This window comes from Pinus tabuliformis, chromosome 9 (genome assembly GCF_031772625.1).
Source record: "Pinus tabuliformis cultivar Carrire ecotype Pingquan chromosome 9, CPIR1, whole genome shotgun sequence".
In the NCBI taxonomy this organism is placed as follows: Eukaryota; Viridiplantae; Streptophyta; class Pinopsida; order Pinales; family Pinaceae; genus Pinus; species Pinus tabuliformis.
This window is the reverse complement of record NC_142307.1, coordinates 1,054,226,701-1,054,239,481: the sequence shown is the minus strand read 5'-3', so window position 1 is coordinate 1,054,239,481 and position 12,781 is coordinate 1,054,226,701. Positions and strand designations below refer to the sequence as shown.

At 37.3% G+C, this 12,781-nt stretch overlaps 1 protein-coding gene across 2 annotated transcripts in view; it reads right to left on the bottom strand.

The window, feature by feature from the left end:
- Positions 1 to 324: 324 nt before the first annotated feature.
- LOC149152308 (uncharacterized) overlaps positions 325 to 12,781 on the bottom strand; it is a 223,977-nt gene continuing 211,520 nt past the window's right edge. For both annotated transcript variants that reach the window (XM_089440587.1, XM_089440586.1), the window contains one exon: positions 325 to 808. Coding sequence is in view for 1 of the 2 variants with exons in the window: in XM_089440586.1 (XP_089296712.1) it covers positions 732 to 808 (77 nt within the window). In the remaining variant the exon portion in view is untranslated. The remainder of the gene's footprint in view (positions 809 to 12,781) is intronic.

Here is a 12,781-nt window from a genome sequence, read left to right as displayed (position 1 = left end):
TCAAACGAAACAGCGGTGGTTATAGACTAGCCAAATACAATAACATTGGCAGTAACTGAATGAGCTAACCCCTTGAGGTTATTTTATGAACCGTGTTACATTTGTATTCAATAATTTTCACATTAACTCCAATATCCACCATTTGACACAATCAGCTTTAATCAATTTACCATTTTACTGGATAGCTATTGGCTTCATGAAACCAACAAAAACATCAATCTCACTACAGCAACTTCTTTATCCTTAAGCTACAGTTCCAGTACTACCAGCAATAGAGATGTAAAAATGCACCAATTACTACTCTCCATATAGGAAAGGAAGATATCGATTCTAAATTGCTCTCTCTATTGGATAATATTTTCAGAGTTGAATTTCGGAAACGTAGGCTTTCCTGTGTTTATTAGATACAAATTTGAACTAAAAGGCTAGAACATCTCAGTATCCCCGGCATTAACAGAGCACTCTGTTCTTTTCCCATGGACAATGTAAGCATTAGTAACAAATTGATTGAGAAAAATCATTACACTTGAATATCGTGTAGTACATGTCAGAATCGGTAAATTATGACAGGATATGCCCTTTCAAAGAAGAATGAAACTCAGACATCAAGAACAAATAGAAAAGGACAACAATGACAGACAATAACCTCTTACAGCCAACTCATTGTAACTATGCCTCTGTTTTCGAGGCATAATAAACAGCTGATCACACACACCAAATGCAAAATCCTTCTAGGCATTTGTACCGATACTTATTGGCTCCCGTTTCTTTGCTCTCTCTATTTTTCTTTTGCGCCATTCTTCAAGAGCTGCATGGAAAGAAAAACTTGTAAGCCCAACGCCTTAATACTAAGAACACCGTAAGCACCATAGCTCTTATAGGCATAACAGGTATCCTTTATTCGCTCCCCGGTCCTTTGAACAGGAACCGTACTGACGACAAACGTTAGAGGGATTCCTATTTTCAGTGGAAAGAAACTTTCACGATCTGGAGCCTTAATACAAGTACCGTAAGAAGTTAGAAACACAAGGAAATTATACATAATAAAAAGACATAGAAAGATGTAATTTTTTGGAAATTAACTGGGCCAAATGTTATCAAACATTGCAATTAAGTTCAAGTCATATCATTGCCACTTTGAATCCCCACCATTTTAGGTAACCTCATACAGTGTCAAGCAGATTACCTTAAGTTAGAGTTAGTTTTGTTTCGTGAAAACCTATTGTTTGAACTTAGTAAGCATGTTCTATGCAGGTTGTCCATGCAATTGTGTCAATACTATTTGAAATGTGCAGGGTTGTTCATAGGGTCCAGTGATACGAATCTTGAAGTCTATATCTAACCTCATGGAATTTGGCATATTCAATTTCAAGTATCTTCTAAGTATTTAATCATGGACCTTCTGACTATTGTGGCTAGCTTGTTAACTATATCCATTATTTATGTCTTAACTTTGTCTAGGCAGAGTATTATGAACTTACAAATTTAGGGTTGAGCATTTAACATTTAGTGATAGGATTTAACCAAAGTAAATCTATCTTAACTCTATATTTATATGCATTGATTTGGAAATAATTTAAGCTAATTAGCTAAATTATTTTATTACAAGTCACTTGGTTTACTAAATCATATTGTGTCGCAGAATTAAGTATGTCATTTGAAAATCTATAACAAACGAATGTTCCCCCTTTGAACACCCTCTTTGATGATTGAAATGTAATTACCTGATATAAAAAATATTTTAGTGTATGGTTTTACATAGTTAGACACCATGGCTAAAATATTAGAGGGTGGGAAAAAATAAGTAATCACCTCAAGTGTCAATTAATTAATTTTTCTGACAAAAATCAAATTAATCTTAACCCAGAAAATTAATTAATTAGAATCAAAAATTAAATTGTTAGAGAAATTAAATTTTCCAAGTAGAAAAATTTGTGGGTCTTAGAGATTAATTTTTGGAGGTCCCCTACCAAGTGAATATTGGATATTTCAAGAAAAATTGAACTCTTGGACCTTGGTGGTTAAGTCAAAGTCAATTTTTTAAGGAAATTAGCTCAAAATAATTATTTTTGAGCTAATAAAAAATAAGTTTAATGAGAAACTCGAAAATTCTTCAAAAACAATTATTTCGACGGCAGAGATTAAAAGATCATCAAAGATTTATCAACGGGCACGATTATTTTGATGGAGATCAAACCAACTAGTCGTTATTTTCCACTTTGAGGGTTTATATATAAATTAAAAGTCATTTGTGTCTCAAGCCATGATGATAAAAGCTCTGGCTCTAGTCTATGTAATTTTGTAAACACTGGAATGCTTGAAATATCATAATTAAAGACTTTGGAGTTCAATTCATAATGTTCTTTTTCCAATGATCTATGGTATGTATTAGTTACGGGTTTTCCGATATTGTGCTTAAATTTTTACGAACTTGTTTATTCATTAGTGTTAAAGGAAATGTAACTAAGTTCGGTCTTCATAAATGTACTTTTGATAGTTGTATTTATTCAAGAAAAAAAAAAAAATATATATATATATATATATATATATTATTTTTATAATATATGTCAATGAGTTTCTTGCTCATTGAAATAAATCTAGCACATGTTAAAGTGTTATAGGTGAGTCAAAGAATCAAAAGAATTATGTTGAAGACCTTAAGGGCATATTACACTAAGTATAATTATGTATTAGAATCAAAGAAGACACATCCAAGCAAAGTCAAATCTCCTCCAAGCATGTGGCATCATCAAAAGAAGCCAACCGAAGCAAATAAGTCAAGTCGGCCTACAGTGTCCAAGTTAGCCTAAAGGAAACATTGTCCTCTATATATAGAGGTTGTCCACTCCACCATAACGTCAAGCATTCCTCTCTGAAATCAACGAAGATAGGAAGCCAAGAAAAGGGTAAACAAGGGACAAAGAAAGGGTCTCCAAGAGCAGCGAAGAAGAAGGGTACACAACCAAGCCTAAAGAGGATTGTTTCTAAGGCAAGTTGCAGTCACACGTGCGAGGAAAAGGAAGGTTGCCTGCGATCATAACAGCAGCAATATCACAGTCAACATATCTTATCATTTGGGCTATAAACATAGGCCTAAAGGGCCTCCCACTCAAGCAAAGATACAAGGAAGAAAAACGAAGTTAATAAGGTTGTTCTAAAGCCTATTACAGTGACACATGTGAAAAGGAGGTTGTCTCTGCTGTCATAACAGCCCTCCCATTACAGTCATACAAGTTCGTTGGTTGGTAAAGAGAAGGAAGGGACCATCATAAGGAAAGGGTCTCATCAAAGGTATATCTTCTAGAGAAAGTGTAACAAAGTCTACCAACAGTTGAAAGAAGAACGAAGTGCTGGAAGAAGGAGGACGAAGTGCCAGAAGAAGAAAGTGTCAGCGAACAAAGTGTAGAAAGGAGGAAGGACTTGACTTGTGCTTGGATGATATTCTTGTCAAGGGTCTAGGGTTTCGCATTGATCAATAAGAAGCTTCAATAAGAGAAACTTACTAAAGGGTTTTCCTCGCAAAAGAAGAGAGGTTTTGGCCCTGACAGAGAGCCAACATCTTCTGTTCTTGTTCTTATTTTTTTTATAGTAGTTTGATGAAGTACACACACATCCATTCATAAGAAGAAGAAGAAGATTAAGCTAACAAAAAAAAAAGTAAAAAGACACCACAAATTGTTATCAAGTCAAGAAGAATCACACTACACCTAATTGCCCTTGATCTTCAACAATTAGATGGGGATAAGAACATTCTATTGGTAGATTTTGGGTCTATCTTAAGTGATCTGATTCGTCATATGTCTAACAAGTTTGCTTGAATAAATATATAGAGTTCGCAGGTACACTGTCACTTGGGCTCCAAGTTCACAGACATTGGAGGAGAATCGACCTTGTTTGAGCTCCAAGAATTTTGCTTGGTTTTCTAACTTCGTTAAGGTTGTGGGAAACACCATAACTTTCGAAACACATCAAATTTATTATCATTATTCATCATTTAAAAAATTCTTTTTCAAAAAATATTTTATTTTCAAGCCTTGTACATTTGTAAATAATTGTAAATATTTTTTAAAATAATTTCTCTAACTCTTTGTTGATGTACTTTTGGTTCAAATATGGATTGCACTCTGTGCTATTTTGGTTGTATGTACCCTTGTTATATATATGAGAAACTTTGCATGTTCATATATGATGGTTTGGATTCATATGATGCACATGAAGGTTTGCGCTTTTTTTTTCAAAATTTGAACATTTATGTATTTTTTGGTCTACCAATTTTTTTGTTCGGTGTTTTTTCCAATTCCCAATTTTAGGGTCGACTGATTCAAACACCCGTCTAGTTATAATAACATAATGGTTCATTGTCCATTGTTCATTTTTAGTTTTAACTTTTGAGTCTTGACTCTAGATACCGATGACCTTAGACCAAGTCTTTGACTCGTCACTTTTTACTATTTTTTATATGGAGTGATTTCAATTTACTAGTCTAGTCTTCAAACTTTAGTATCTACTATTTTTCTTAGTACTAATCAGATTATAGAATAATGAATGATGAATTTAAATCAATGTATACAATATTTTACTATTTATATTTCATTGAAGCATTTATGATCTATAAATCAACATATTTTATTATTGAATTTGAATTTGAATCATGTTTATCTAAGTCACCTGACACAGGAATTCGGGACATGTAGGATTCGAGATTCGTGGTGTCGGATTCGAACAAGCTGACCCCCCGGAACAGGACACGTTATATATTATTTTATTAAAATATATATATATATATATATATATATATATATATATAAAAAATTAGATATTATCATATTTCTTGCACAAATTTTAATTAATGATACAAATTTATTGATATCAAACATAGATCTTCATCCATAGCTATTAGCATGCATAGTACATACAAAATTCAAATAAATGTCGGTGGTACTGGTCACATAAATGATAAATCTATTAAAAATTTAAATCATGATTCATAATTCATAACTGAAAGACAACTTACAACTACAAGATAGTAAGATAAACACACTGACAATTGTAGTTTTCTCATCAAGTCATCAAATCAAAATGTGTTACATAGGTAGTGTTGGTGCAATGCCAATGGCAAATAGAAATGGAAAATATAAAACAACTACAGGTATACAAGCCTCAAGGCATCAATCAACATCAAAATCAGCATCACTGTCCCCATCATCATGGTCCCCACTGCTCTCCTGTGCATCCTCCTCCCCTGTATCCATAGTCGCCTCTGCATCTGCTGGTATGGAGGTTGACCCCTCTAAGTCATCAAATCTAACAGGCTCTAGCACTGGATCATTGAGATCCATGTTGGCCAATGCCAACTCAACAGTGGTGTCCAGACCCATATCATCAGGAACAGTGTTACTTGGGAGCGGGAGCGAAAACAGGAGCGAGAGCGACATATTCAGAAGCTCTTGGTTTGGTGCTCTTGATTAAATACGAGTTCCATACCCTAGTACATGACAAAATTCAATGGAAACATTGCAATCCCCCAATCCTAAAATCCTGAAACACTGATAAGTCTGCTGGATTTTGAATGAAATCTAAAATTCTACTTTCTCCATATGAAATCCAATGAGGCCGAAACCACTCTCAAACATCCTGAGTCATTTCATAGTAATGTTAAAAATTTAAGTAAAAGGATGAAAATGAAGATTAAGGAGAATGTCACTTTTACTTTAAGAATTTAACATTCCCATGAATAGCATATCAATACTAGGGCCTAGACTTGATCATGACGCTGCCAAAATGCTCTACTCCTTGCTGCAACAGCACAAATCACTTGCCAAATAAAAATATTAATGAGCAAACACACCCTTTTCTTTCCCGCACTAAGCTTAGCGAGTCCTGGAAACAGGACACGTGTCTCAAAATCGCGACACACTTTTGAAAATCGTGGCACGACCTCGGATTCGACGTGTCGGAAACGAACACGACGTGTCATATGGTTTGGACACGAATTCGGACCGAATCGTGTCGGAAACGAACACGACGTGTCATATGGTTTGGACACGAATTCGGACCGAATCGTGTCGGATTCGCTGGATTCGGGATTCGTAGGGGGTTTAGGACAAATCCGGTGACTTAGATGTTTATATATATAGACACCACTTATGGGGATATGTAATTGACGATATGTAGTACCCTTATTGATGTGTTATTCCTAATTTTGAGTTAAAGGGGCAAGGTACTACATATGAATTAATGGCGATCCAACCTTTTACTAAAGTTGGATGATGATTTTTGATGTAATAATCCTTTGGTGGTGGTCCACCTTAGGTTGGGCTTTATGTTTTATTGTTCTCATGGAGGGTTTGGTGGGAAAACATCATTTATTTACATGATACAACACTTTATTAGAGTGCATATTTCATTGGCATACATGTTCACGGTAATTTAATCAATTAGTGACTAATGGCAGGGTTCTATGGATTTATTTCAACATTAACCTTTGTGCACGCATGTTGAGGTTGATTTAACTATTCAATAGTTAAACTAATTTATTCATCCAAATTAAGGTTAACAACTTGAGTGCCTACTTCATTGGCTTCATTTTCACCGTTGAAAGGGTTAGTCAAAGTTGGTTGAGGCTTTCTTGTGGAGAACCCCCCCTTCTTGGGCAGAATTTTCAAGGCATGCATTATTTTAATGTTTCTTGGAGGGTTTGACACACTTCTCTAGGGGGCACTCTCTTTGGTCCGTTGATCATCTTTGTGACATTGAATATGAAGGAGTATTTATTGGTTCATTGGTGAGGTCTAACCATCCTTGGCACATTCTCCTAAGGCACACTACATTGGAGAGTATTTTATTGTTTGTTGGAAGGTTGAGGATGTTAGTTTTTGTAGCATCGAATGTGTTCTAGCCTTGAAATTTTGTGGAGGCTAGAATACATGAGATCTCCAAAACCCATAAATCGATTTTGGAAATTCCGCCTAGAAATGACTTAATTAGATTATTAACCAGTTTTTAAATATTTCCTAAATCTAAACTTAGGAAATATGGTTAACTAATCAGTATTAATTAAGTCAAGGCAAGAATCATCTAGAAACTCACACGGATTGATCCAAAGATGATCCTAGCAATTGATTAAGTTTTAATGTTGGTCATTGGTGCTCCAACAAAGGATTATAAGAAGAGGTCGATGTGGTGATAGAGAAGACACTTGAGAGGTTCGATTTCCAGAGTAGCAGTGAGTGCATTTGCAGAGAGACAAAGAGCCACAGAGAGGAGCAAAGACAATGAAGCTGGAGGAAGATTTCTAGAACCAGTGAGTGCATTTGCAGAGAGACAAAGAGCCACAGAGAGGCTAATGTGTGGAAAAGCAGTAGCCTCTACAGGCAGTTTCGATTCTGCTGGGGAAAGCCGAGTTTCAGTGCCAGAAACTGGACAGAGGTTTCGGAGGCCAGGAGAGACATTTTCCCAGACAGCAACAGACTAGACGGCTTGAGGAGAGGTTGATTCAAACTGAGAGCAGAAGGGCCTATGCTAGGGTGACACAGTAGCCGCGCAGAGGCAGTTTGGACGGCTCATTTGGAGTTATGGTCAAAGCCCGAATTTGCATGGGGGTGAGGAAAATTCCTTACCAGGTTTTTGCCAGTATTTTCTCTGTACGATTGCCAGTATTCGGCATCCAAATTGTACTCAGATTATTTCACCTACTTAATAATAAAACCCTCAACTGTTGCACCGGTTTTCCCAAGTTGGGTTTTTCCAGGGACTTGTCCAAAAACATCTTTGTTATTTTTTATGTGCGTGTTAGCATTTCTCTTGCGTTTATTCTTCCGCAGTTTTATTTGTGTAGATTGCAATGTGATTTATTCAGTATTTGTTGTAGAAATCAGTAAATAAATTGTTAAGTTAAATTAACAATTAGGAGAATAATTTCCAGTTGCTGCAATAGGATTCTGGTTTTGGAATTTTCACATGGTATCAGAGCGTAGTTGATCAACCGAAGAGATCAAAGATGAAGAGAGAAGGAATTTCGCTACTCATTGTGGGCAGTAACCTAAAATTCCCAAGGGCAACGTAGTCATTCTGCCAGGTGAGACAAGTTACTTGGGGAGGTTTGATTTTTCCATAGAGGGGTAGAAAAATTCGATCCTTCCAGATCGAGTGATTCTAGAAGCAGAGGGAGCAACTCAAATTTTCGTTGGGCAGATATCTAGCTAGACGCAGTGGTTTGTGCAGCAATTTGCTAAAGTATTGATAGCATCGGGTGGGAGGAAGAAGAGCACACACAGAGGGAAAATTTTCCTCAGGGAACTTCTAGTCTCAAGAAGTTCATTTTTTCCTTACAGATCAACACTTGTTCTAGAAAGGAGTGTGAATAGCAGAGCAATAGCTAAGCAAAAGGGAAGAGGAGATTTTGGACATTTTGTTGAGATGGCCACAACTGGGCTGAGAGATCAAGATAGGTTGCATGGCTCCTCCAACTATGTCATCTGGAAGGCCAAGATGTCCTTACTGTTGGATGAATATGGCCTGAAGCTCTATATAGACAGCGTTGTGGCAGTTCTCCAGGATGCGGATTAGCGTAGGGAATATAGGAAGGAAATGGCAAAGGCGAAGTGGTTGATCCTGGATGGAGTCTGAGACCATATAGTCTCACACATAGTTGGCAAGAACACTGCCAAAGAGATGTGGGATGCTCTCGCCACGCTATATCAGGGCACTTCCGAGTAGCAGAAGATGTACCTCGAGGAGACATTGAGGCTCATCCGAATGTAGATGGGGGGAGGCATAGACCCCTTCCTCACCAGGATTCAAGAGGTTCGAGACCAGTTGTCACTTGGGGCAGCGCCTCAACCCAGAGAACTTGTGAGATTGGCACACAATAATGTCTCTGAGGAATGACAAGTCTTTGTCCAAAGCATATTGGGCAAAGACAAGCTACCAGATTGGGACAGGATGTGGGTTGACTTGCAGCATGAGGAATTGAGGTGGGCTCTTCTAAAGAGCTCTATCAATGGCGGCAACAGCAGACTAAGCAAGTGAAGGAGGAGAAGAATGTGGTCCTCACATCAAAGGGTCCCAGTCAAAGATAAGGGGAGTAGTGGAAGAAGAAGAAGGACTTGTCAAAGGTCAAGTGCTTCAAGTGTGGTGAACTCGGTCACTACCGTACCCAATGTCCTCTCAAAAAGAAGGATAAAGTGGAGAAGCAAGACCAGGCTGCAGCACATGCAAAGATCGATAGGCTATCCTCCAAGATGGTGGAAGACTTCGCTATGATTGCCGACATACCTCCAAGAGTGAGGTGGGGTGACTTGGAGTTGTAGCCCCAGAGCACTACAAATGGGTAGGATCCTTTAGAAGTCCACCTCAAGGATTAATACCTTGCTACGGGGGCCCACAATTTTCAGGAGCATGATGGATCAGTGGTTGTTGACGCAATCAGATGCCAGAGTGATAGTTGCAGAGACTAGTAGCAGTCAGATGCTGGGGAGCGCAATGCAGTATTGGCAGCAGTGCAGTTGGCACAGTGCAGAATCAGCAACAGCACAGATTTTTCAGTAGTAGTGCAGATACTAGCAACAGTCAGAAACTCAGGTGACAGATGTTGCAGTTGCCGTAGCAACAAATGAGAGGGAATTGCAGTACAAGATGCAATTGTGGCAACAGTACAACAGGTTCAGCAACAGCACCGATGCAGCGTATATCAGAGTTGTGCAATGGTTGGTGGGCAGTATGGCCAGACATCAGCAGCTTGACAGGAGATGATGCAGAGACAGGGTGTATAGTAGCACTAGAACACATTCCTCGCTAAGAGGGAGTGTTATTTTTTGTAGCATCGAATGTGTTCTAGCCTTGAAATTTTGTGGATAGGCTAGAATACATGAGATCTGAAACCCAGAAATTGTTTCTGGAAATTCCGCCTAGAAATGACTTAATTAGATCATTAAAAAATTTTAAATATTTCCTAAATCTAAACTTAGGGAATATGGTTAATTAATCCGTATTAATTAAGTCAAGGCGAGAATCATCTAGAAACTCATACGGATCGATCCAGAGATGATCTTGGCCATTGATTAAGTTTTAATCTTGGTCGTGTTGTAAAGTGTAACTAAGTTCGGTCTTCATAATGACATGTAATTATGATTTTACGTAAAAGATGTAAAGAAAAATAAAATTATTGTAATGCTTGCATCATGGGTTTCATGAGAGAGAGATTTTATTTTTAGTATAGGCCCCCATTAAGAGCTCTTAGGAATTTTGTCATCTAGTCATAAAAGTATAAAGAGTCATTGTCATGTAATTAAGACATGTTACACATCATAAAAAATCACACTTGTTTATGTAAAATCATCCTCCAATACCTTGTCACTAGCCCTCATGAAATCAGCCTACAATGAAGGAAGAATCAAGAAGATGAAGTTGGCTTCTCTCCAAGTTAAAGTCGGCCTATTCCTGGGATCATGTCGGGCTAAAGGACATGGGAAAACATGTACATATACAAGTACTCGACCTCACTTGAAATCATGTCATTTGGTCAAGCAAGTCTACAAGGAAGTGCGAAAAACATATAACAAGAAGCCTCTATCTTAGCAAGACAAAAAGGAAGAGAAGCGAAGTTAATTTGTGAATTGTTCTGGGTATTATATCCTGCCACGAGAGAAGGCAAAAGATAAAAAGGAACCAGAAGTAGGTCGAAGTGTTTGCAGCTGCATCAAAGTGATCATAAGTCGAGAAGAGGACCTTGCTAGAAAGGGCCGAGAAGAAGTACATTAGGTCTCTCTCTTGAGACCTCAAGGAAACCGAGATTCTCAAGGAGACCGAGATCCTCAAGGTAGCCGAGAAGAGGAAGACTGAGATTCTAAAGGAAGTTGAGAAGAGCACGAAGAAGAAGGGCAAGTGTTGGAGGCTAGTGACTTGGTCTTGGGAGGACTCTAGTGTCAAGGGTCATTGTCATGGTCTTGGTGTTCGTCAATTGAAGATCTAGAAGAATAATTTCGTTTGGGTTTTCCTCTCAAAGAGAGAGGTTTTGGCCTTGGCTAACAAGCCTATATACTATGTCTCTTGTCTCTCTCTTTATTCATAATATGATAATTGTCTTGATGAAAAGAACACAATAATAAGTACAGGAAAAGAAAATATTATAATTAAGATTCAAAAGACTATCATAAGAAGTTATCATAAGCAGAGAAATCACTTAACCATTGATGCCCTAGATTTCTCAACATGGTATCAGAGCTAAGGTGCTAAAGTCAAGAAGGGGCATCTAATCAAGAAGACACACAAAGATCAAGTTTCAAGGAAGGATCAAAGTGAGACAAAAGATATCAAGCAAGAAATCAAAAACCCTAGATCATAGAAAGAAGAAAGAAACCCTAGTAGCATCTTAAAGATCATCATTCGTCCATCATCTAAGAAGTGGAAGCTTTCTTATCCTTAAAAAGAATCATCCGAGAAGCATCAAGTTCATCTCCACCAAGGAAAATTGGTTGAAGATTCTATCTTCTCAAGTAAGTACCTTTCTCTTATAATCTAGTAAAATGACTTCATGTTTCAAGGAAAGTCAAAAGTTGGTTGGGATATCAAACTTCCTTGCATGGAAAGGAAGGATAGATATAGTCCTCGAAGTAAATGAAGTCATCGATCATGTCCATGGAAAGATCTCCAAGCCATCCGAAGATCAAGCTCTATCTGAATATATGGAAAAATATCTAAAGGCTCAAAAGATTCTTAGGGAATCCATCAAATATTCCCTCATTCCTCAGCTGGAGACATCAAAAGAGATATATGATAAGTTGATAGAACTATTCTCTGAAAATACAATAAGAAGGATCATATCACTTAGATCTGATCTATATAAATTGAAGGTATCAAAGGATGAAGGGATATCTTCATGCCTTTCAAAAGCATCTCAAATAAAAACTCAATTGCAAGACCTAGGAGAGATGGTATCTGATAAGGAAATGATCTCCATCATTCTAAATGCACTAATTGATGAACAAGGTAACCTCATATCCAATAAGGAAGAGGAGCTATCCCATTCACCAATTTATGGACTCTATGCAAGATAGAAGAAAACATGTTGAAGGGACAATATGATGAAGAACCTAGAAAAAGGAGTCGAACAATTACTAAAGGAAAAAGGAAGTTCGGAAAATTTGATCCTCAAAAGAAAATTAAGAAAATGGCTAAGGCTCAATGCTATATATGTCAAGAATATGGACACTATAAAAGAGATTGTCCTCGAAGGGACAATAACAAAAGAAATCAAGAAGAAGCCCATATTACCGAAGAAGTGGAAGAGCCTGAAACAAAGAAGCCAAAGAAGGAGAAAGTAAAAGATCTCTACTATGACTGAGATGATCTCCTTCAAATATTCTTCTATATAGGTAGGAAGATTTATAAATAGGATGCATCATATTAGAGAATGACATCATAGTAAAAGCATTAATGATATAGGTAACATGTAAAATGTCTGGGATAAAAATCTATGGCTATATAGGGTATAGCTCTTGAAAACCTCATTGAAAGATACTTATGAAGAAGGAAGAGGTCATCTAGGACAAACTCATCATACATCAGTCTAAAGATAACATCTGCAAGATAGGATATGCAAGATCCTCAAGATTCTCTGATAGAATCTTCACTGTAAGGTTCACCGATCATGAAGGGAAGCAAGTGTCTCATCAAGAATTCAAACTTGTGGAATTCAAGGTATGATGGTATGATAACATAACAGTGAAGCAAATCAAGGGGATAAAGCTCCTTCAAAAGAAGTTGTTGCAGGAAGTCTGGA